This window comes from Manis pentadactyla, chromosome 7, assembly GCF_030020395.1.
Source record: "Manis pentadactyla isolate mManPen7 chromosome 7, mManPen7.hap1, whole genome shotgun sequence".
Taxonomy (NCBI): Eukaryota; Metazoa; Chordata; class Mammalia; order Pholidota; family Manidae; genus Manis; species Manis pentadactyla.
Window position 1 is genome coordinate 133,634,897 of NC_080025.1, and position 26,817 is coordinate 133,661,713.

The following is a 26,817-nucleotide window of genomic DNA, read 5'->3' on the forward strand; positions in this document are numbered from 1 at the left end:
GCTAATCCAATCCCAGTTGGTTTCTGAGATGTTATTTCTCTGAATAATAGAAGCATAGACTTGTTTACTTAAAGACTGTGCTTAGAGCCCCGCAGAGAAGGAAGTTGTACAGAGTCCTTAGCGGTCATACAATAGATAATAGGGTAGGAATTCTTGGTTTATAGATACCAAGGGCAAACTACCGTTTTGCATTGTGTTACTCTGTTCCTGATTTGGACGGTGCGAACTCAAACCGATTCAATATAAGAAGAGCGATTTTCTGTTCCACAAAACCTTAGACTACTTTGGGACTTCTGTTCAATTCAGTAGCACCAGTCTAACTTACTAAATACTGATTCAAAGTTAAAAATATACCGATACAGATATACAGCTATGTCTACATCTATACCTGTTTAAAACCTCTATAACATTTGTGCCCAAGAGTGATTCAATTAGTTTTAATGATAAAATCTCACTGCTAACAGGTTGACTGGGGGGGAGTGGGTGACAAAGGAAAGAGGGTTACAATATCAAATTATTGCACGCAAAAGCACCTTTTATTCAGCATTACCTTGATTTATTTTCCTAGTCTTTTTTTTCCTCAGATGGAAAAAGAATTTCATCAAGAAAACAAATGTTTCTGCCAAAATGAAAGAATTTCATGTATTAATGCTTTTCTTTTTTCTTTTTTTTTTAAGTCAACATTGAAATAAGGCATGCTCTGCCCCCTCCCTCCATTTTGATTAAAAAAAAAATCAATTGGCAGAAAATAAGATATTTTCTTCAAAAAGGATGATTATATTTTATTGCTGCTTTGTTTAGTATCTATTTTTCTCAATTGGGAAAAAAAGGCTAGGTGAAAAAAATGCCTAATGAGAGAAGTAGTTTACATGGCCATAACATTTAAATTGTTGCCAAAAGAAAAAAAAAAGTGTAAAAAAATTTTAAGTGTGAAATATCACATAACTTCAAAAAACTTACCTCAATTTCCTATCATTTATCTTGTACTATAAGTCAACTTTCTAATAGGATTACAGTCCTTTATTATAAGCCCCTACTGGTACTATGGTATACATTTTTAAAATGCTACTACAAAAAATTTCTTTCCTTTTTGTTTCTGCCTACTTAACAAAAGTATACTTAAGCTATAGATAAATTTTGAATAAAAAGCCTACGGTAGGTATAAATGCAATGGTTAACTGATCCTGTTTGCTGACATCTTTTCATGTTCCACAGAAGGTGGCATCTCAGTCCAGCATCTTCTCCTGTTTCTTGCCTTCCTTTTTCTTCTTCTTAGATTCTGCTGTGATTAAAAATAAAAGAAAGAGGGAAAAAAAAGCATCACATTAGTAAGCTAAGGTGGGGGGAGCCACTTATAATTGGCCAAGACTGAAATGATTAGATATACAAGGTGTAAGTGTTTATGTGTGTGCCTGTGTGTGTGCACACACTTGTACCTGCTTTTGCCAGGAGAGTGCCTGTGAAAATGGGCAGGTGAACATCTATCTATGCCTATTGTGTTATGGTTGCTTCTGTTTGATATAGAAATACTGTCTTACTTGGAAAATAGGAACACAGCAGGCCTCAGAGAACAAGCCAGGTTACTGCTCAATGAAGAGGTACAAATGTTTTGCTTATCCCTCCCTTTCCACAATCCCTTTCTATGGGACTGTCGATATGCATTTTGTTAAGACAAACAATTGCAAAGTGTTTCCTGTCCTGATCTGCTCTTTGCTTATATTTTTGGCCAGATGTTCATGCATGAAGGACCATGTATGAACCACACGGAGCTTTGACCTTTTAGGGATTCCTAGTTTTGAATGAAGCAAATGAAATGTACCAACCTGGCCTAAACCAACTATAAAACCATTACGATTTAAATTGAAAACCCCCATTCCTTTCCATTCAGTCACCTTTCCATCTCCTTTTTTCCCTAAGCAGGAGAATGCAGAATGGGATAGACATGTCAGCCAGTGATGAGACTTGTCTCCAGTGATGAGAATGGTTGGAATCACTGGGCTAGCAAGTGAAAGGATATTGCTAAATGTTTCTAAGATCTGTTCCCCATCTGATCCATAGTACTGGCAGAAATGTACGGGTTAGGTACAGGCTCTGGAAGTTGACTGCTAGAGTTTAAATCTTGGCTCCATTTCTAAAATGAGACTCTGAGAAAGTTCATTCATGTCCTTGTGTCTCAAGATTGCTCATTTGCAAATGGGCACATGAACAGTACCATTTCACAGGATTAATGTCCAAATTAAATGAATTGTATAACATTCAGTGAGAACAGAGTGTGGCACAGTCTGTGCTCAGTAAAGTTAGCACTTATCATTAGACAACAGACTAAAACAAGAAGTCATTTCTCTGTATAATTAATATCCTCATTGTCACCAAGGCATTCTGACTGAGCAGGTCATCGAATGTGCTAAGCAACGAAGAATACTGGGACAAAAACAAAGGCCAGTGGGGTTTGTTCATGGGGTCATAGGGCCTGTCTCCAAGAAGGCCCTATGGCTTTGCTGAGAGGGGTCATCCAACCACAGTATTTGTATAAATCCAACTTTATATTGAAGCAGAGCTTGTATCTTTTCCATTCTTATCCTCACCACCTCTTCAGATAAGTTTCCTAAGTACATCACATACTAGGTGAGGTAGTATTTCTATACCAAGTAAGTATGCTAAGCTTCCTTTGCTCAAGCTTCAAGGGTGCACTATACGCAATTATTTCAGGAGTTGCTAAAATCCTGCTAACTTGCTGCTCACAAGTATTCATTCTGTTCATGCCTATCGTCAACTTTCCACCTATACCAAATAGACTTAAACTTTCAGTCTATTTTTGCTTGTCATTATAAATGTCACCTTTTGACCTATGAAAGGGCAGATGACCAGAACTTCCAAGCTCAAAGATAAAGTCAAGAAAGGTTTTCAGTTTAACTTTGAATAAACATGTGTCTGAAATATAAACATCGTGTCATTCAGTGTCTAAACATTTAATAATTTCTAATCTTTGGTTGACATTTTAAGCAACAACTGTATATTAGAATGGTATCCTCAGTGGATAACCTGGGGTGTCAACTGGGATATAATTGTGGTTTCCCTTGTCTCAATTTCTCCAAATTCCTTATGGGGGAATGCTCAGTAATTTGTTATCCTCTAGCTCTATGGTAGAGTGTATATTTGTGGAAGTAATTTGCATATTTTGGTTAGCACATCCCTACTTTATACATAAGTCTGAATGGATGTCATATTGACCAGTTTATATAAACTGATTTAATAGAACTTGAAGTTATTCTGAATATTGGAGATTATTTGATCCTGCTAATGTAGGTTGTTCATTTCAGGAAACACTTTGGGAATGGGAATCTCTCCTCGTTTCTCCTTAGTAAAGCCAAGGGCACATTGTCTCTGTTACCTGAGTCTGACATTTATTTTATATTCATTAATTAACAAGTTGTTAAATACCAAGAAATCAAGCAATTGCCCATCTAATCTGCACAATGCCAATCAACTTCTTTGACACAAATGGCAAGTTTCTATGGCGTTCCTTTGACACATTGCAGACCTGAAGTCGGCGTCGGGTTCAAATCTAAATAAAAAATGAGGAGTGATCAGTAAAAAGTAGCAAAAACAAGAAAGAATTTGTATCTGCATAAGGCCAGTTTGATTTCTCACATAATAGGCATTCAAATTTTTTTAGAAGAAAGAAGAAACCTGGGTCAGTACTACTGCTTCCAAACAAAAGCAGTTTTTTGGCATGACTTTTATATATATTTTACTGATAGACTGAATGACCTTTGTCACTTGTCTTTGTGGCCTCAAAAACTTATGAATAATCTGTTAAGCTTTACCTGTTCTACATGAGGGTTTTAAGAGAGTATCATGGAATCTAGGATCTGAAAAGAACCTAGTCCAGCTCCCCTATGTAACTGATGAAGAAACAGAGGCCAAAAGGTGTCTGTGATCCTTCACGGTCTGCAATGTTCCAGCAGCAGAACCCACTGCAAGTCCATTCCCTGTGACCTCTGCACCCCACGGCACTGTCTCCCCAGTTACCACTTCATGTCACACTGGTCATCACATCTTATTTTGTGCCTATATCTCAACCATCATTCAAATCACTGCTCTTTACTTGAGTCTCTATGTTTATGCTTATTTCAATTCCCCAAGCACATCACTCTTTTTCTCTCCTGGTCTTTGGCCTTCAGACCCACTTGTCATTGCACGAGCTCTACACTTCCACTCCCTCCACCCTGTTAAGGCCTCTTGTCCTTCAGGCTCCAGTTCCAGCCCCACTAGTAGTTTGCTGGCCTCTGGGTCTGAGTTAGAAGCCTTTTCTCTTTATTTCCCCTATCAGAGCGCTTACCTCTAGTATTGTAATTGCCACCAAAGTAATAAGGTGTGAGTGGGAAGGATCACTACTCACTGGTACAGCCCATATGGCACTGGCCCACCGCATAGTGCCCAGGACATTACAGCTGATTGGCAAATCTTTGATGACATAAGTGAATCTACAGCATGGCAAGAACACATAAGTCACTGGATCACCCTGCACCCATCTTCCTGACAGCGGGTCCTTGATTGTCCTTGCTTATTTTCACCTCAGGCTTTTACACACTATGTTCTGTCCCCCTCAGTGTTTTTATTCCTACTCTCTCAACTTTGCTTAGCCAACATCTACCCATCCTTAAGATCTTAGCTTCAATTTCATTTCCTCAAGGAAACTTGCCCAGAACTTTCAGACTCAGCAGTTTCCACCCACAGGTAGACACTTCCGTTGTGCCTCTCACTGCTCTTACAAAATTAGAATTGATCTATGAATTTTGTATCTACTTATTTAAAATTCACCTTCCCCTTCCTATGAGGGGAGAGACCACATCTATCTCCTGTATCTGTGCATTCAGTGCCTGGCTCATGAAATGCTTTTATACAGAGTGAAGAAATGAACCCTTGAATGGGAAATAAAGAGTCAGTTCTTTAGTATATAGAAAAGTAGTATTTCTTAAAGAAAGTAAGAAGTGTAAATTCTATCAACATCTTGCACTATTTCATTACTTCTTTAAAGATAAATATGTTTGAAGAGTAAAAATCATAACATGTGTATGTAAAATTCATCCAAATTTCTCAACACTTTCTCTGTAGAGTTGTTTTTAAAGTAAAAGTCTGAATAAACTACAGGTAAAACTCATTTTAGTAGCCTTTCAAGGTTGCAATGAGAAAAATCTTTCTACGAGCATGAAGGTCACAAATTGGCCTGGAGCAGGGCTATACCTCGGTAAAGCCACGTGCTTTGTGATACTCTCATACAGTGGTGCCTCTCGAAGGTTTTAGTAGCCAGTGTGATCACTGTCCTGATGGGAAACAGTAGGACACCCTAGTTCACATTGAAAAGGACCAAGGCAAGGGAAGGAAGCACACCCAGCCACGTATCAAGTAACACCCCAGGCTAAGTTGTCGCTCCTCCCACCAGATTGAGGCCGGGAAGCAGAAATGGGCACAAATAGAAAGTGAGCTGCTACCAAAATGTGAGAGTAAAGGGCACCTGCCTGAAAGGTGCCTAGTTCTGTTCCCTGGGACGATCCCCACCTGACATCACTGCCCTGGAAACAAAACGCACAGGGACGCCCTTGGTGTGTCTGCACTTCCTGGGTTTACAACCTTCCACCCTTTCCTTGGCCAGTTTTTGAGCTGATGGGGGTAGTACTTGTCTCTCTCATGGCAGGTGTGTACTTTGTACTACTTGAAAAGAAAACAAGTTGTTTTGTTTAAGATATATTTGACAGTGTTCAGAAAGTCCTGACTTTCCTAAAAAGAATATTCTAGAAAGATGCAGCTGGGTCAGAGTCCCTGGAGCACCTTATCATATTCTAGCTAGAAAACCCAAAATTTAGCCAAGAAAATTCTTTCAATGCATAGCAACTACTGATAAGATAAGAAGAGGCTGTGAGAAGACTGTACAGGAATTAACATGAGCTGTGCTGCAATAAATTCTGAGCCCACTTTTAAAATTCTGAGTCGGAAACAAAATCTTGAGGTAGGTAAGTGGCATCGTGGCCATTTGGTGGTAGGACAATAAGGAAGCAATGAAGTTCTGTTAGGATCACACAGGGAACAAGTCTTCACCTAGAGAGTTGCTTCTACTCAATGTCTTCATTTACCAGCTCTGTGATTGTGAGCAAATCAATCATTCTGCATCTGTTTCCTGTACACTGGGGATAAAAAAAAATCTAGTGTCTCCTCTTCAGAGGCCCATCATCAATACTGGGTGATATTACAACTTCTAAGATCCTATTTTACCATTTCCATTCAAACAAACTCATTTATTCATTTGGCAAGTATACATTCTATATCCACTATATGCAGGCAGTATTCTAGATGCTGGGCTATAACGGCAAACAGGAAAAAATTCTGCTTTCATAAAGCTGACATTAAAAATAATGTTTCCAAGATTTCTCTATGTGACAGTCTTTCAAAACTGCAAAGTTTTCTAAAAGTATATGTTTGTATTAAAAATCAGGGGTATGTGGTAGCCATTTTTATGGCTTCAATGCCTATTTCTCTTGCTGCTAGTTTATTACGACATCACAGATGCGTGGGATGTAAAAGATAGAGTGTCCACAGGGAGAATAAATTACTAGGGAGGAAAAATACAGTAAATTTAGCTTGATGGAAAGAGAGAGTGTTTCCTCTCTGAGTTATTTCATTCACTTAAAAAATATTGCTTTTCTGGTTTAAAAAGCAATACAGGCTTATTTAGAATGTAAATAAATATGTTCACAGAAATTACCCATACTTCCACAATATAGAGAGGATGCCTTAAACAATGGGCTCTATTTATGTTTTCTTTCTATGAATATATGTAAGATATACTTTAGGAAGGAATATATTGATAGTTTACAAAGTATTTTATACTAAAAATCCCATTGTGTATTTTCTGTGCCATTGCATACACTTTGAAACAAGACCAAGCAGTATTCCCGTATTTTTTTGTAACCTTTCCTCTTGTTGTTCAGTTGTCTTGTTCCCACTTTTTGTTATTATAAATAATGATGCAAATGCATGTTTTTGCAGAAAAATCATGGTGTATTTAAGTTTTGCCTTTGTGTAGATTATTAGAAGAGGATCTACTAGACCAAAGAACAGGGCATTTTTAAAGCTCTAAATATGTACTGGCAAATTTCTTTCTTGAAAGGAAGGACTGATTTAAATTTAAATTCTTATCAGGAACTGATCTGAGACCCTATCACAGCAAACTTATTCTCAAAAGGCAAATAACCAAACAGCACACATCATCTCTTTTCCGTCTATTCACAGGCCTTTCTAGGAATAGGAGTGCCATGTAGTTGGTTCAAGTAAACAGACGCTCCCATTTTCAATGCAGGGAAATCTGAGAGAGATAGGGTGAGGCCTGAGCCTGGAAAAAAGGAAAGACATCAATTTAAAAGTTTTCCAAAGGCTTTGAGGGGAGATGTTATTCCAAGAAGTAGAAGAGTTGAGAATTCTGGTAGAAGCTTATCTTATTTTCTTAGCAAACTGTTTTGGTTTAATTCCTTTTTTTTTTTTTTCAGATGGTCTGCGTGTACACAGAAAACATGAAAAGGAATTAAGAGAAGAAACAAAGACTGATTTTAAACTAAAGTGAGTTAAACTCTGTTTGCTACTGACAAATCAAGCAGCTTTGGGTCATTAAACCAGTGGGAGGAAGAACTGACTAGAAATAGAAGACGTGCAGCTTCTAAGAGGTAGAATGCATATCTGAGGAAGCTGTGGACACTCAGTAATGGACACTGCAGATTCAGAGGTCAGACATGCTGGCCGGAAGGCGACAGCTGGAGGCGCGCTGCAGAGACCACCAATGCTAACCTTCGGGGACTCATTCAGCGAATCGGGAGAACAGAGCGAGGAAAAAGGATTCTATCGCTGTCCAACAGCACTATCTCAGTGTAAATATGTCCAAAAGCCTGGATATTACCAAGATCCTTTTAATGCTTCATGAACCTGTTTAAAGGAACTTGTGCTTGTGCTTTAGAACTAGCTGCCCAGTCATCTGAAAATATCTAATCCCGCACAACCTGTCCGCTCTGGCTCAGCACTGATAATAAGGTGTGCCAAACCGCGAATGCACAACTCAGTGATCCACCTAGAATCCAGGTACTAGTTGGCTGGGCTTCCTGACATGGCGATATTCATTAAATTTCCCAATTTTTCAGTTTAAATTAGGGTAGCAGACATTAAGTGGCACAAGAGAGGAAGAAATTTCTATTTAAGAATCAAAAGGATAGGACGATGTTTAAAAAATTGTTTCTTAACATATCATTCTTAGGTATGGTACAGATCAATGTCTATGTAGTAATTTTGTTGTTTCTTCCTCACTTTCTTATTTTGTAATACCACTTGCTTCATTTCCTCTTCAATGGACTCAATGCATTTTCTTCTAGGATTAGGTATGGAATCTGTGCATCCATACATACAACTAGGATTATGTATGGAATCCATACATATATATAACTGCTCTTCAGTGCCATCCACATACTGATACCTATTCTTTCCCTCACTGTCCACCTTCCTTTTTGCTCACCCACTCTATTAATAATACTATCTACCACTCCTCCTAAACTTCTGTCCTTCTACATGTTTCCTTTCTGATACCAAGTAGATGTGAATAAAAGAGAGTATGCATCTGTGTCTAGACACCACCTAAACATGTCTGGACCCTTTGGGGAACCTCTCTTACCCCCACTTACTTAGAGACATGACTTAGCATTAACAGCACCTCTTAAACATAGAAAGTTCAGCTGTGTAAGCAGTGCTGAGTAATGTAGAGTTAATGGAATAGGTTCAGTGGAGATGAGCAAATTTTTCATCAACTACACAAAGGAGTTTTAGTAAAAGTCCCTAAACATATTGGTCATTTTCCAAAGCAATTCACCCCATATCAGTAGACTAAGCTCCTCTCCTTTCACCCAAAGACTCCTATCCATAGCCTTTTGGGCCTCTTTTTCCTCCTGTCTCTCCATTTCCCTTTCTTTAGGGGAAGCAGTTGAGATATATATTGGCTTCTCCAAGCCAGAGAAAAGGACCCTCTTTAGGAGGCACTTTCTCCACACAGTGGTATCCTAAGTGTGTTGGGGTCACTCCCTGATCTGACCTACATATATGTGTATAGCAGGTACAAAACCACCAAGTTAAACCTCCATTTGTAGCTCAACACATCTGCATCATCCTTATGGACACCTATTCATTTATTTGGAAATGTAAAAACAACTGAACATTTTTGTGGATTTTTCCTGACTATCAAGGGAGAGAAGACCAGTGAAGGGAATCAGAGGTGCTTCATCTGTAAGTCCTTTAATTCAGGGTTTTCTCACTTGCATGTGGTTACAGATGAAAACAAAGGTTGTGTGTGTGTGTGTGTGTGTGAATTCAATACCCAGCAGCTCAGTTTTCACCTTTGGTGAAAAAACGCTTATAGGTACTAAATAAAACTGATGAGAGGCACATATAGTCAAAGCAAGTAAAACTCTTTAAAGAATGTGCAATTTATTTAGGTGGCTTTGAGAACGTGTATAATGATGCCTGTGTATACTCAGGTGTGATTAATATACATTTCTGGTACCAATGTTAAAAACTCAGGGTGTGTGTCTGATTTGACTGTCGCCATATGCGGTCCCACAAGGTGGAACTAGCAAGCTGTAGCTCCATTCCCATGGCTCCAGAGTTACTTTGAAGAACCCTGTGTGCAGAGCTCGGTAGAGTAGAATAACACACTTAAATGGTCATACACACACACACACACACACACACAGAAAACAGGGGAATGGGGATTCATGTTTGATTTCTCTGTTCAGTGAAAGCCTCTGCTCCTTCCTCAATGTGTAGCCACTCTTAAGACTTCACACTTCTCGACAGTCACCTCCCCACACACAGATTCATTAACTTCTTCCAGCCCAAAACAGGAAAGAAGAACATTTATTTCTGTATACATAAATGCTCCAAAGCTTGTTTCTGCCATTATGACAGCACAGGTAGGAAATTTGTCTTCCTATAAAATTTCATAGATTATATTGATAGCCTACTTCAGAAATCAAGTGTATTATATAAAAATAATAAGTAATACCCATTAGCCCATCATCATTTTCTATGATCAAATCTGATGTCTAATATTGTATGATTGATGCTCCTGGAAAATAAAATTAAGATCTATGAAGAAGGAGAAAATCTTGAACTTTAGAATATTTAACATTTCAGTGGGTACAGCTCCATAAATCATTTCTTATTTGCTCCCCAGTGGATTTTTCTTTTTGTTTCTAACTGATTCTACATATCAGCTTTAGAACTCAGTTGCTGTGGATGACTTACGCCACTCTCAGAAATTCATGTTGCATTCCTAACCCCTAGTACTTGAGAATGTGCATGTATTTTGAGGTAGGGTCTATATAGAGGTAGTTAAGTTAAAATGAGGTCATTATGGTGAGCCCTAATCCAATATGACTGGTGTCCTTATATAAAGAGGCAATTTGAACATGCACAAGGTGAGGACGGATGCAAAGACCTAGGGAGAAGATGACCATCTATGAGCCAGTGGGAGGCCCGGGACCGTTCCTTCCCTCATGGCCTTCAGAAGGAATCAGTCTTGCAGAAACCTGGATCTCAGACTTTCAGCCTCCAGAACTGTGAGAAAATAACGTTTCTGTTGTTTAAGCCACCTAGTCTGGGGTACTTTCTTACAGCAGGGCTAGCGAACTAATACATCACTGAATTACATTTCATGCTATCTTCCACTTCTGTATACTTGTCAGAGGGCCTTCCTTAGTTGTAGAGGGGCAAAATATATGTGAGTTTATTGTTATTCTTTATGTGTCCTCCCAAATCTTAAGTATCCGTCCTTTAAAGGTGTGACCTTGGTATTACGTGACATAGGATTTTATGCTCATTCATGATTTCATGAGCGCCCACTGCATGAATCCCCTCGCTCATCTCCACGCATGTCCCCCAGACTGCCAGCAGCTGAGCTACATTGTTTCCACACCCCGTGATCGCCCCTCTCCACACAGCCAGCGGCTGTCTACAGCAGCCGCAAAGGTTAGATCTGAAGATCCCCCTAGACTTCCTAGCAGCTTAATGCATTCCTCCTGTGCGTCTGGGTAAAGATCTCGAAATACTGTTTTTTTGTTTTCTGTAGAATGAAAATAGTTTTTGAAAGTCTTGCAAGAATGAGGGTGGTAAATGCATTACCTGCCCTACACAGTTCTGGGTCTTGTCCCGTGTGCCGAGCACTAGGACGCCAGGAAAATGTGTACCGGCTTCTTGCCCTTTGGTTTTCTGATGAGCCCTTTTACAAATATTGTTTACTCCTCCAGAAAAAGTCTCTTCACTTTCTTTTCCCTGCCTCTGTGTGCTGAGCAAATCAAACCTACTTTGATATCCCTGTAGGTTCCCAGAGGCTTTGCATCAGTCACTGAGAGTGTCCCCACCGGCAGCATGTGTTACCAGGACAGCGGCACCTTGATCCTTGTGAAGCACCAGAGTTGCTATGAACCTCAGAGTGGAGAGGAGGCCATCCTAAACCAGCCCAGGGTCCAGCCTGGGAGGCCACTGGGTATATGTGCGGGAGGTCCATGGCACTGCTGTCTTGCTCTCAAGGAATGTAGCCCCCTTTGAAGGACTCCAGCTTGAGAATTGTAGCACTAAAAGCTATTTGTGCTTCAGTGCAATCATTACACAAAGACAAACTTGAGTAAAAATTATGTGATACGACCAATCATAAATGACCCCAACATGATTACATTAATGTTTTAGGATTATTACTGAAAGAAAAAGAAAGATTACTTATTTCTTTAGAGCAGTCAGTTTGGGACACATTGGTATAATAGAAAAGAACTCTGATAAAGGACTGCCCTGGGTTCAAGTTCAAGCCTGACCCCTCACTGGCTGGGTGACCTTGTACCAATTGCAACCTTAGTGTCTTCATTTGTAAAATGTGAATGAAACCTCTTGGGGTTGCTGTGGGGATTGCAAGACAATGCATGCTAAAGGCTTGGTATAACGTCTGTCACATCATAAATACTCAGTAAACAGGAACCACCTCTATGATGCTCGATAGCTACAACTTAAAACATGAAGTGGAAATTCTCAATCCAGATGAGGTTAGAAGGGAGAAGTGCAAAAGCTTCGGGGTGAAAAAAACGAAAGTCCCTCAACCCAGTAACTAATTAGTGTGCACACTGTTCAATTATTCGGCCTTCCTTAATACTAATTATTATACAGTTGTTTTGTGTGCATGGCTAACGAGCCTCTGAGCATGGAATTTACCAAGGGAGATGGAATCAGACACACAGTGCAAAGTAAACCCTACAAATATATATATTTGTCCTGGCAATCAGGCAATCAGGAATAAAAATTCTTTAATAAGAGTGTCCTGGCAATCAGGAATAAAAATTCTTTAATAAGGCTGGGAGTTAACACCCAGATGACTCTTCTTCCAGGTAAGTGAACTGTGCCTTAACAGTGGTTTCTCTGTACATTTTGGAGCCAATGAATGAATGAATGATGTGCCCTATTGAGCCAGATGGGACAACATAGTTGGACACATCATTCATTCATTCATGTAAGTCAGTACTATTTGTGAGTTCCTCTCATAAACTAAGGACTATGAGATGTAGTAACTTACAAAGGTGAATGCGATGTGGCTACTGCCTCAAGTTCAGTGTTGGGAGAGGCAAATATGCTCTCAGTACGAGGAAGAATGAATGGCTCATCAGAGAAGTCAGTTCTTACAGAGAAGGCAGCGACTTAACGCTTGGGAAGGGAAACCTAGCAAGTTTCAACACTGAGCTCTTTTCTGGTCCTTGGACAAAACAAGCTCTTTTTGGCCTCAAGGACTTTGAACCTGCTCCTGTTTCATTTAGAACACTAGTATGGCTAGCTCCTCCCCTATCTTCAAGACCAAGTTTAAAAATTATCTCAAAGAAGTTTTCTCTGGTTACTCTATCTAAGTTAGCTCCCACCCTTTGCCCCCAAACCAACCCAGTCACTCTCAGATTTGACTCTCTAGTTTTTAAGGTCAATTACTCCAATATGTAGTTATCACTTTAATCATTGTTTATTTATTTTTGCCACTATTGTCTACCTACCACCATTACTAGAATGTAGCAGCAAGAGGGAAGGAAACTTGCTTAATATCACTAGCAACTACCACACTGCCTGCTCCATTGCAGACTCTGAAATAATTTAATAAACAAATGAGTAAATTGGAAACGATGTCAAGGGACTGTATGCATCTCTTTCATAGCATTTGTCACTCGCTGCAGTTTGCTGGGATCTATCCTGCTTTTCCCACTGCACCGTAGGTCCATGCAGGCCATCAGTTTATGCCTGGGGCTAGCTTTAGCACATGGTGCCTACTCAACCAGTGTTTGCTGAATGAACAGGCTAGGTTTTACAGAATGAAATACGTGAAGTATAGGAGAAGGTTCCAGGTTTCTAGAACCACAGGTGCAGAGAAATGGATGTATAAGAAATCATGGCCCATTTGGCCACCTCTGGGAGTTGGGTGTGGCTGGGGCAGAACATATGGGCAATGTCTGGGCAAAGATCAGGTAAGAGCCAAATCAGATGGAGTCTCAGCTGGACATCCTGCTAAGAAGCCAGGATCTGATCTGTTGCAGATGGAAAGCCATGATAATAGGGGGATTTTAGGAAGAGTAGGTGGGTCTGAAATTCATTAGCTTTCTTTGATAAGAAACTGAGATATCTGTATTAAATAGATAGAGAAGAAGGAGTTGTGTGCACAGTGCCAGAGATCTTGGGCCAGACTGCCTTGTATTTGAGTCCTGGCCCCCCTTTGCTTATTAGCTGTACCACCTTACAGTAGGCATCTAACTTCTCTCAGCCTCAGTTTCTCATATGTAATATGGGGATGATAACAGTAACTATTTCACAGAGTTCTTGTGAATATTCAATGACAGTACATATGGGCTATGTACTAAAATATGCTCAAAACATACGAGGCTCTCAACAAATATTAACTCTAATTATTATTGTTGCCATCACCATAATTCTTATGCTTGAGAAGGTGCTAATGGAAACACCCACCTCAAGAGATTCATGTGGAAGGAAGGAAATAGTCTTAAAAAATACCATACATTTGTTCATTATTTTTACATATATTACTTCATTTCATCTTCAATAATGCAATGAGGTATTCATTATAGACTCTAATTTACAGTTATCAGTCTAACAAGCAAGGGTCAGAATTAGATCTTCTCACTTCAAGTATAGTAACAGAGATGGGAAATAAAATACAGACATTGAAAGACATTTCCACAAGCAAAATAAACAAGAAATCAACTCATTAAACCCAAATAGAATAAGACTGTTTCCCCCTCAGTCAAGAAGAACAAAATTCCCCCAAAGCACCCCCGGCTGCCTCCTTCTGGTCCAAGGAAAGGGCAGCAACCATCAAGCACCCCACCACCCCGGCATGTGGGGAGGAGGGGAGCCCATCCCAGCCAGGCCTGCGGTGGGATGCTGACCCTCCACTTCTCTCAGCACAGCCGCGTGGCTCTCTGCCTAGCAAAGCTCATACACAGAATGTCGCCATGCTTATTCCGAAGGGACGTCAGAACCCAGAATCTAGAAAGAAATGTTGGAAACTTCTTTTCTCTTTAGAAGAATGAACAAAAGAACCTATTTAGCAGGAGAGAATCGAGAATGCTGGGAGCATCACTTCGCTGCCCTCCTTTCCCATTTAATAATCAGCGGCCAAATGCTGTGACCTGCACACAGCTGAGTCTGGCACTCAAACTGTTGCCCTTCTTTTGATCTTTAAAGATGAATTGTCAAACCTAAGAGGGAGCTAGGCAATGGTCCAAAAAAAGAGCAGCAAGATGGCAAAACTTTTTAAAATAGCTGGAAAGACATAAAAAGAATGGGGATTCTCATGAGTGGGGAAATTAACAAGAATCTGGTAACAGCAGAGCGTGAACTGGTATAAGGACAGCAAGAGGGATTAACGTTGTTCCCTGGACCACCTGTAACACAGACATCATCCATGTCCCACCTCTACCTGTCCTGGTAAACATTTGGCCATACTCTTCCGGCAGGCAAACTCAGAAGCTGATATAAATGCCCAGCTGGCCTGTCAGCATCAAAAGGAACTTCACAATAGCTCTTATTGGTGTATCTTGTTTAAACAGTAGCAACTAATAACTTCCGTGACAATAAGTCAAGATTCTAGAATGTTCCAAGATGATCATTGGGACCTATCACCTGTGGTCCCTAGGAACTTCTCAGCTGATAAAGAAGCCTTTTGTGCGAGCCTCACTCCATTCCAACATTTCTGCATACATCCTAACAGACTGTTCACTAAATGCCAATTCAAGACCTTTCAGCTTCTCTTCTCATAAGTAGAGTTTGAAAAGTGAAAGACACATATTCTAGACTTCTGTATGTGACCTAGTTTCCATCAAGCAGACATACCCAAATATATCTTAGAGAGTGAAGTGAATGCCCAGAAATAAGGGCCAGATTTGGGGAGACTGGATATTTTAGCAAGTAAGGAGGAGGTAGATGTGTCTGGTTCTAGGAAGCTATGCTGGAGTTTCTTGTGTTCAGGGCTCGGCATATGGGCTGAGCAGTGGGTAATTTCAGCAGGTAGGTTTCTGCTACATGAGTTATGCGTGGTGTGATCAGACATTTCTCTTGGATCTGTTGCTTTCTACTGTGATATTGCTGGATCCAACTCATATCCTCTTGACCTTCTGGAGATTCTGTGAGCTATATAACACTCTTGAATAAACCCACTTCTGCCAACTAGCTACACTAGATCTTGCTACAACTAAAAACCCTGACAGATACAGTATTTTCTTAATTAATCATTTTAATTAATACTCTCAATCTCTTTTCCTAGAAAATTAGAATCTCAAAGTGTCCAACACAACTGCTCACCAGAATCCTTGCTAGATTCTGGCGGCATTATGCAAATTCCAGTTGTCATCTTCCAGTCAATCAATAACTTCCCCAGAGCAGCCCTAACCCCATGCCCAGGACAGCTATATTCCAATTACACATCTTTCAGTTCTTATGTTTACAGAGTTTTTGAAGTTTAACTAAATGAGGGGTGTCCAACAGGGGTCTGGTTCAAAATATTATCTTTTCTTCTAAGTTTATAATACAGAAAGGGGTAACTAAAAGCTCACCTCAGATTAAGTGGGGTTCCAACACAAGAGAATCTTTAGATAAGGGTTTCCAACTTGATAGGTAGTATCGTCGAAATTATGGACAAAGACTAAAGCATTGAGTTTGGACAATATTGACATAGCGATAGGAAGGATCACTTCTATACCTCAATAGGTAATACTGTTAGACTGGAGTGCAGTGAATTTCAAGGCAATTTTAAACCAAGTTAGGTGGGGTAGGTAGTAATTTTCCAGAGTTTAAATGACAACTCTAGATATTAAGCACTCTTTCTCTAGAAATTTCTAGATATAAAGTAAGTCTTTTAATCTTTTAGCCTGATGAGTAATCAAGTCACAATGATACTCTCCAGTTTTTCCTGAATTTAATGCTGGGTGTCACAGCCTCACCAACATCTTTATGTTCCATTCTCAAACTTAAAGAGCATGTTTTTCACACTGAAAATCATGCAGTTTGCAAATGAATCTGCTACCATCTCCCAAAACAAAAGAGGCTAGAAACTAAGCACAAGTGGCCTATATGTCTTTCATTTGTATCTGTGAGACCAGATAAACAAAACAAAATCTGATGCTGTATTTGATGAGAAGGATGATGATAGGACAAAAGGCATTTTTCTGCTCTGAGCTCAGTGACGAGGTTAAAAAGGCAGAAAGATGACGTCAAAAGAGAACCAAACTGGGAACTGATTCTGCTACAAACAGGATGGACTTGGGTGAATCACTGATTTTCTCTGTCCTCATTTGTTACATGAAGGTTACATCAGATGACAGGCAAGGTCCCCAGGAGCTCTACCATGTAATGATTCTAGACACAGATTTATCTCATACGGCCAGAGGTTCATGAGTTTTATACCCAGCATTAAACTCGGGAAAGACTGGAGAGTATCGCTGTGACTTGATTCACGGTCTTCGATGTTAGTCCGACTTTGAATCTGAATGCTGGTTTCAACACTTACAAGCTGTGAAACATCAGGCAACTTGTTCAACCTCTCTGAGTCAATGCTTTCTCCTATATAAAATAGGATAAGTAAAATGTGCTGCACAGAGCTGTTTTGAAGCTTAACTAAATGAGGGGTGGCTAACAGGGGTCTGGTTTGAAATTAGTGGGTTCCCTACCTTTATCTATCCTTTTTATATACTGATGATTTATCCTTTCCTGAATAAAGGAAGAAAATAATTTATAATTGTGTAACATTGAGAAATGTTTACTTATATCACTTCTTTACTGTAGCTTCCACCACTCTGATAAATTTAGCATGTGAAACCTTTTTTCCCTTCAGCATTTATCTATTATATGAATGTTTATTTAGCATCTACTGTGTGCTACCCTTTGTTCTAAGTGAAGGGGACAGAGTAGAGAACAAAATAGGCCAGGTCCCTGTCCTCCTGAAACCTGTATATTCAGGTGGATGTCTTCCAGAACAGTTTTAGAAATATGTTCTAGAAAATGTCCTCTTCCATTTGGGAATCATCTTGCATATAAGTATTGGGCTTTACATAGTTTATCTTCTCCTATTTCAAAGAAAAATAAAACCCATGGAGATTAACTTCGGCCCATATGCGACTTAGGTGAGAAATCAGCAGGGTACAAAAGAGAGTAGGAGTTTAGAGTATCCAAATCGTGACTGTCACTTGTTAGAGATGCATCCCTGGCCGAATAAAGTAACCAGTGTTCCTCGGTTTCTTTCATAACAATATCAACTTGTATGAATATACATTTCATAAGATGTTACATGTAAAATACCTAGAATGAGGCATGAGAGTAGTAACAGTACAATACTGATGATAACATAGATTTCATTTTATCATTTGTTTTTCCATTGATCAAAAAACAAATGAGCTATCTCAGGGTTATCTTCTCAAGATTATTGATTATCCTCTCATGGTTATTTGGGAAAATGGCACAGAAATAATACACAACCCGCACAGGCCACTTGTTACATTTTGCATCTGACACATCTCTCTAGCTCAACTCTTCCCATAAGAACTTTCCTTGTGCCGAGTGCCTGGTGCCAAAACAGCATGCTTAAAACCCTCCGTTGTCGAGAGGGTAAAGATTGGTCAGTTTTAATAAAGGACGGTTATGCACAAAGGGAAAGTTGCATTTTAACAACCTACAAAAAATGCACAACTAGCAGTGTTGTGAAATACAGAACTCACTCAGGGGGACCCATTTTCAGTTCATTACATACGTTGTAGAAAAAAATTACAGAGTGTCCACCCACTTTCAAGATTTTTACCACCACTTTTCAGGGTGAAAAATCTGATCCAAACTTTTAACCTTTATTACATATTCCTAGTTTGGAAAAGAAAAAAAAAAATGGTGAACTACCCACCAGTCCAGTTGAAAAGGCATCCCCACATGGTGTTTACAAAATCTCTTGAGGGGGATCTTCTTAATCATGTCCCTGGTTGTCCTACCTATTCCAAACTTTCCCACATTCGCCATGTTCACCAGCCCCACCACCTAATCACTCTCTGTTTTGTCTCCCTGTCCGTTAAGCAGCAGGATCTCCCACCCTCCAGAGGAAAAAAAGGCTGTGTGTGTGTGAGCTCCATGAACTTCACACTAGGGCTGTAATTCTCAAATTTGGCTCATAGTGGAACATTTTATTTTCTAAACTGCTGATGCTGATTTAGTTGGCCTGGGTGGCGCCTGGGCACTGGGATTTTTAGAAGCTCCCATAGAAAATTCTACCGTGCAGCCCAGGTTGAGAACTAGTGTGCTGGAATGTGGTTAATCCCTTTTCTTTTCTGTTCTGTACTTATGCTGAATTATTTTGGTTCTCTGAATGGGCTAAACAGAAATTAATTTGAAAACTGTAAATCTGAGTTCTTGCACTTTCGGAGATGTCTCACTGACTAGACATGGCCACTAACTTGCATTAGATCTGTGCAGTCGTCTCCGCACGAGTGACGCTTGTAAAGCCGGCATACACAGTCAGCGCACTGACCCGGCCCCATGTCACGCCTTCCAAGTACACACTACAACCAGCAGAGCTGCCCATGACCTTGAAAGGCAGCCTGAATCCTAGACAGGTCCTCTACAGACCCAGCCTGCATCTGGCCATCCTGAAGTTGGAGGTAAACCATTTCTAGGGACAAGCCCATCAGTAGAGATACACCTCTGAAAGGAGTCCTTGCTGACCATCAGCAGCAAGTCAGCCAATCCTTTATGGTCTTGGGATTTTTCTCTTTTTTTTTTCCCTATTTTCACTTATTATGGGCTTCATGTTCAGTTTTATGAGTTTCTCTTATAATTAAATCTGGCTAATATGAATTCTCAGGTTCATTTTAAAGCTCAAATATGAGTAGAGGCCAAGGAGACATTTTAATTTAGAGTTTGCTGAGGCCCATTTAGTTCTATTGCTAGAGCTGGTACACCCTGCACCACAGAATGGGTGGCATCAACAATAGGAATTAATTTTCTCCCAATTCTGAAGGCTAGAAGTACAAGATCAAGGTGTCAACAGGGGTCATGTCTCCTGAGGCCTCTCTCTTTGGCTTGTAGATGGATGTTTTCTCCTTGTGTTTTCACATGGTCCTCCCTCTGTACCTGTCTGGGTCTTAATATCCTCTTCTTATATGCCAGTCATATTAGATTAGTCCCACCCATATGACTTCATTTTACTTTAATTACCTCTTTAAATACCCTGTCTCCAAATAGTCACATTCTGAGGTTCTGAGGATTAGGAATTCATCATTTGAATTTTGAATCATACACCCATGGGGGGGAAAAAAAAGAGTTTAATGACTCCTTGTCTTCCCTTAGCTGAGATTCTATTTGAATGTAACCATGGCCATGATACTTGTTTTGGTTTATTTTCCCTAGTAAGAGAGCAGAGTCTTTCTGGGACTGAATAGAAAGCTAGCTCTACCTGTTTTAAACATTCAATGATAAATGTAATTGGTAAGTGAATTCAACTAAAAATATATAAAGGCTCTGAAAGAAATATGAGAAATACAGAACCTATCAAGTTATGCAGCGGAAGAAGGAAAAACATTAAATAATTTAGATGATTTCATGAAAGCTATATATATTAGGTAATCTAGAAGAGACTTGATTTAAAATTTTCTGCTTCATGATTTTCATAATTTTGTTATACTTGTCAAGAAATAGTCCCAGTATAGGGTTTGAATATGTAGTCTCTAAAACACCACTTGTTTTAACTGGCCTGCTTGCTCTGTCATTCGTTTGTGCTATGAGACTGTCCCAATCCCCCCTCTGGGCCAAGGACTTCCTTTTGAACTCATCCATTGCCTGCTGAAAAGTATTTATGTGATTTTCAATATATGGGGGTTTTCCAATCTCTTTCTTAAGGTAATCCATCTACGATTTCCTTCTGGAAAATTTGAGCTTCTACATTTGAAGGTCCTATGGGAGTCTGTCAATCCATTCCTATTCAAATTGTGGTGGAACAGCAGGAACCTACCTTGAGGTTTGGGCTTTGTCAGTTTGCCGCAGGGCTTGGAAATGGTGACTGTCTTCTGGCAGTCGGCGTTGTGGAGGGCTCGCTTCAGACTTCCAGTTCTGGTCTTCAAGGCGGTGTTGAGGTCACATTCTCCCCAGGCCTGGAACTGGTATTTGCACTCCGCTAAAGGCAGGGTAGGACCAGACAGAAATCTTTGAGTTCCTCATATAGTGTCTTGAAAATAGATACAGTTTGTTTGTAACTGTTTGTAGTGAGATTATTGTAGATTCACATGCTGTTGTGAGAAAAAATACAGAGTGATCCCAGGTACTCTTCCCCCAGCACCCCCAACTGTGAGACCTGGAGTAACTGTAGTCCAGTAGCACAGCCAGGAAATTAACAGGGAGGCATCCCACAGAAGTCATTCAGGTTTCACCAGCTTCACACGCACTCATTTGTGTGTGTGCATGTGTGTGTGTGTACATTTTAATTCTAGCAACTTTATCACATGGGTAGATATGCGCAAATACCAATACTACTAATACACAAGAGTTCCAACACAGGGATCCTGGGTTATCCTTTTATTCTTAGCCTATATGTCCACCTCCCTCCACTCCCCTCTCCTTAACCACTGGCAATCACTAATCTATTTTCCATCTTTAAAATTTTGTCATTTTAAGAATGTTATATAAGTGGAATCATATAGTACATAACCTTTGGAGACAGGCTTTTTTCATTCAGCCTTATTTCCTTAAGGTCTATCTACCTTGTGTGTATCAATAGTGTGTTCCTTTTTATTGCTGAGTAGTATTCCATGGATGGCATGGGCATACCACAGTTTGTTTAACCATTCGCCATTTGACAGACATCTGGGTTGTTTCCAGTTTTTGGCTATTACCAATAAAGTTGCTGCATGCATTTGTATACATATTTTTATAGGAATATAATTTATCACTTCTTGGGATAAGTACCCCAAAGTAAAGCCATTGCACTTTTCTTTATTAGCCATGGTGGGATACAAAACCTCAAATATTCTCACTGTTCTATACAAATTCACTCTGGCCTATTGGCCAGTGAAAAAGGACAATGAATATACATTACCTCTTTGTTCTTTACAAGTTTTGGGGTCCTTTTTATGAAAGGAGGTAAGTTCTATAATAGTATGGTAAAACCAGTATATAGTAAATGCTGTTTCATTTTGTAAAAACTTCAATACTCTTTTCCAATGTGGCTGTACTATTTTACATTCCCATCAGCAATGTATGAGTGACCCAGTTTCTCTGCACCCTCACTAGTACTTGATGTTATTTCTAATTTTAGTCATTCTGATAGATGTGTACTGTATAGTGATACCTCACTGGTTTTCATTTTTATATCCCTAATGAAGAAAGGATGGTCAACATCATTTCAGGTGTTTTTTTGATGCCTCCATGTCTTCTTCAGTAAAATGTTTATGTTTTTTGCCTACTTTCTAATTGGATTTTTAGTTTTGAGAGTTCTTTATGTATTCTAGATAAAAGTCCTTTAAGATACACTTTTTAAAACTTTTTGTAGGTGGGTCTTTAGGTATTCATATACAATTTAAGAGCAAATGTACCTAAATTTCACCATGTCCCACCATGGCTAAGACAGACAAAATTCTAGAATGTGGAGAAAACAGGCAGTTTGGGTGTTCAACAGTGGGCTTAAAAGTGTTGAAAGATTTCTTCTCAGACAAGTGGGTGAGGCCAGCGTGAGACTGGCAATAGCCAGGGAGAGGAGAGCCTACAAACAGTGGCTGTAACCAGCCCTGCCGGATGTGATACGGAAATCTGTGAACCAGCGTGGAGAGTGGGGGAGGTGCCAAAAGAGGGACTGGGCCTGAAAGCTACAGAAAGAGTTCTGGAGAAGGAGGGAAGTAAATAAGAAAAGGGGAAAGGAAGATAGAAGACACTGAGAAATAGAAGACGAAAGAAAGGCAAGTGAAGATAGGTCAACGAGCACTGTTGGGAGGGATCAAGGCAACATTTTACGTCCCTACTGGTAAGGCAGTGATTCTTAAGCAGGGACTAGGTTGACTCCCAGGGGACATCTGGCAATATCTGGAGACATTTTTAGCTGTCACACTTGGTGGAGGTGGAAAGTGCAACTGGAAAGCAGTGGGTAGAAGCCAGAGGGGCTGCTTAATATTCTTAAATGCACAGAATAACCCCCACAATTAAAAACTCTCGGACCCAAAATGTAGTAGTACCAAAGTGGAGACACCCCAGGGATAGACAAGATGTCTGGTTATTTTGTATCTGGTGAAATAAACTTACTTAAAATAAATTGCAGTCAACCTCAGAAAGATATTCAGTAGAAGAATGCATGAATTAGAGTGGAAGACAGGCCAGTGGAGGTGGGACTTACCTCCAAATTGCTTTTTCCAGTTGCAAGGGATCTTACACCTCTGGGTCTTCATGGTTTGTTTGCACTCAGCTCCAGTCCGGGTGCCCTCCCGGGTGCCCAGCCCGCAATCCCCACTGCTGGGCACACACACGCTCCACTGCCATTCTCCACAGTCAGACTTCTTCACTTTTTTTTCTGGAAAGAAGGAAAACCAGTCAACATCCAGAAAACTCTTTAACTCCTGAGCACCTTCACTGCAGGGTCTGGGCTTCTTAGCGCCCTATTCAGTGTCCAGTCATAGTGGGAACTTGATAGGTGTGAGCCCAGCGATTGATCAATGAATGACCAAGAGGAGGGAGAAAGAAACTGGGAAAGGGGCTAGAACTTACATTAACTGAACTCTTGCTATGTGCCAGGGACTGTGCTACGTGATTTACTGATATCTCCTTTTAGGAGCAAACATTTATAGAGAAGAGAAATGAGGAAAAAAAAAAAGAGAAAAACATTCTATTAGAAGTAACAGTTATCAGATTAGCCATTTCAATCCAAGTCCATGTCCCTTTTTCTGTCTTACAGATTGAATAGCATAATATAAGTGTGGTGGGACACAGATATAAACAGACTCCCAGCTAACAGCCTACTTATGACATGGGGAGTGCCCTAGAAAAGTTGCTTTATTCTCTCTGAGCTTCAGTTTCCTTCTTGGTTAATATGTGATAAAACAAAAATTCCACGCAGGACTCTTTTTGAGGATGAGAAGCAGCATAAGTAAAACACCTTAGTGCTGGTCAGTATTCTTGTACATATAGTAGCTATTAATATGATTATGTTAATAATCCTTATTGATGTTTCATGACTCAGAGTTCAGAGGTGGATGAGAGCAGATATTGCTTGGGTTCCTTTAAATACTTGGGTGGATAGATGGGTGGATGGAAAGGAGGGAGGGATAGAAAAAGGAGGAAGGAAGAGAGGGAGGAAGGAGGGTGGGGGGAGGGAGGAAGGACGAAAATCGCTTAGATGGACATCAATCAATGAAGAGTCCTGCTTTCATGCCCCTACTGCTTACCTGGCTTCTCTTTCTTCCCTGCCTCGGCAGTGTCCACAGCTGCCAAAATGAAAATGAATGCCAGCACGGCAGCTGCAAACTTTTGACGCTGCTGCAGGTACTGTTGGGACTGCATTCTAGGAATAAACAGAAGCAGAAGGTGGTGTCAACTAAGTCAAAGAGGAAGGCTCACTGAACTCCTGGATGAAGGGCTCCATCCTCCATTTCTGGAGTATTTGACTTTAAGAAACTTCGTGTGACTCATCTTGGATGGAATTCTATCTTTTTCTCTCCAATAGCCACTAAAATAGGTGCTCTTCTGCCATCAGTCATGTATTCACTGCCAAGATACAACAGTTCCCTGAGAAGACTTCATACACAACCATTTGCTAACTATGACTCAGGAATTATGGAAGCAAAAGAATTTGGATGGCATGTGTTTGAGTGGGCTCTTAAAGTAAATCTTGCTGAAAGTGCTACTTGGTAGTATCAGTAACTAGTCATCTTCCTAACGCCTTCCAATCCCTAGACACAACCATGGTGTTGTAGTTCACATGGATAATTCAATTGGACAAAATGAATGGATTATCTGTGCAAGTATGTGTTTGCTGGTATCTTTAGATGCATCAGTAAAGACCAACAGCTCTGGTTTTTTTATTGTCTCCCATGATCATGATTATATCATCACCATTCCTCCATTATTCACTCAAAGAGCAAAGTATAAAATAGAAGCAGAGCTAGTGCACTTCTGATTTATATCAAACATGCTTACAAACTCATATGTGCATGAGAATCCTCTAAATTCTAGGATATAATACAAAGTTTATACTACTCATAATTTGAAATTCTCCACACTTGAAATGAATCAAAATCCCAGAATAATATTAGAAAGACTCCTCTACAACTTGAAGTTACTTGTGACAGCTGAGTATCTATATTGGGTCATTTTGCCAAAAGCAAATTTGAAGATGTCTCAGCCCAAACCCCAGGACAACCGACTTCCTGATGACTACAACAGCTCACCTGGTGGTTAGTTATCTCCATCTGGCATGTGTTTTATATTTCATATAAAAATGACCTATGGTCATTAGCCCTCAGGTTATGTTTTCCCAGAATTGGCAATTAGTTTAGATGATTTTACATTCTCTTGAGGGTGAACAATAAAACCGCTCATAGATATCAAGGATTGAGATCATTTTGCTCTGCAATTTGCTTTTTCATTCAAAAATATCTAGGAAATGATATTCTTGTCAGTGAGTTTGTCTCCCTTTCTGTGACACTGGAAAATGCTATCCTCTATTAATTTTTTTTTTCCTTTTACTTGATGACTTTGGAGTTCACTGTATGGATGAAACATATTCTATTTATCAATTAAAGTTAATATTTCAGTGATTTGGTTTTTTCACTGAATCGTTCAGACCTAATTAGGTCATTCTGACAAATGTCACCATTTTCATCACTTTCTAAAATCTAATATTGGGTGCTTTTTCATTCTTCCTAATGCTAAATTTTATAACTATACTTCACTGATGGTCACACAGAAGAATTGCTATTGATTCTGGGACTTTTCCTGTGCCTTCCATCGGGCATTAAAGATAAGAGATGCCAGTCTAAACTTACTGGAGTGGAGTGCCCTGGTGCATCACAGTCTATAAGAAATCATACATTCAAATATCATTTCAAATTATTAGGTATAAAGTGAACCAAAGTGGAGGTCTTCGGTTGTTTTCTCCAAAGGCTGTCCATGAACCTACTCTCAGCGACTAACCATTTTGAAGGCAAAAACTTTACCTTTGAGTTTTCCTAAAGGGTAAGTTAACTTTTAAATTCAGAACATTTAAAATGTGATGTATTTCTTTCCAAGTTAGAATTTGCCTTCATATTTAACAAGTGCCTACGAATACCTCAACTATTGAGAGTGTGAATTAGATCGTTGTGAGAATTCAGAAATCCCCATTAAGAAAACACAGTTCTTGAAAGAACTTTCTGACCAAGCAAAGGAATGACCCTTGTAGACCCTTGTAACACATACAGCAGGAGCACCTCAGCACCCACAGAAGGAAAAATGACCACTTGGCAGAAACAGAAAGAACCCTTCCTTCCTTAAATAACACATATGCATGCACACACACAGTTATTAATAGAAAGGTGCTATCACTGGCTAATGGTAAACTTGGCATTCCTAGTTTTACATGTACATTCAAGTTTTATAATTATTTTAAAAGCTTTCTCTTCATCAAGTTAAATTCACTTAATTTCAAGGAAGAAACTCCCATGTGAGTCAGAAATTCCTGATCATAAAAAATTTTTGAGTCATAAAGTGGTCTATCAAACAAGTTATCGTAACATCAGTGTGAACCAAGAAGAAGGAAGGAAAGACCGAAATTGGATGAGAATTGGAGAGTTTGCCGAATGGAAATGCACTCTATCTGCTTCTGATATCAGTTCAGAATGATTCAGAATCTTAAGAAGTGAGTACATGGTGAATTTCAGCTTTTAGATGTGAGGGGAAATGTACCCAGGTCCGTGAGCACAGGGAGTCACCTGCGTAAAACACATGATCCCCAACAGGGTGGAGCTGGAGAATATCTTTCTTCTCAACCTCTTCTCTCTTTCTTCCTGTTTAGCCTCCCATTCTGCTTAAGTCTGTATTTTGATAGCTTAGATTTTTGTGGGTAGAGAAAAGGAACAAAGATTATTTAAAAGAAGAGGGTATGGGGGTTTGGAAAAGGGAAGATTAAAATTATCTGAATCTTCAAGTGTGCCCAAACAACAGCTAATTGGCAGGCTGGTGCCCTGCTGCTGTAGAAAATACTTGAGT

The 26,817-nt window shown here is 39.7% G+C and overlaps 1 protein-coding gene across 2 annotated transcripts in view; it reads right to left on the reverse strand.

The window, feature by feature from the left end:
* Positions 1–727: 727 nt before the first annotated feature.
* The window catches only part of PTN (pleiotrophin), a 108,242-nt gene continuing 82,152 nt past the window's right edge, over positions 728–26,817 (reverse strand). Inside the window, exons 2-5 of one of the 2 annotated variants that reach the window (XM_036905525.2) lie at positions 24,018–24,133; positions 22,973–23,146; positions 20,606–20,767; positions 728–1,279 (exon numbers count right to left, since the gene is read on the reverse strand). In XM_036905525.2, the coding sequence (XP_036761420.2) occupies positions 1,227–1,279; positions 20,606–20,767; positions 22,973–23,146; positions 24,018–24,132 (504 nt within the window). In that variant the 5' untranslated portion in view covers position 24,133 and the 3' untranslated portion in view covers positions 728–1,226. Of the gene's footprint in view, positions 1,283–20,605; positions 20,768–22,972; positions 23,147–24,017; positions 24,134–26,817 lie in introns of both variants that reach the window. The other variant, XM_036905524.2, reaches the window with a different exon arrangement.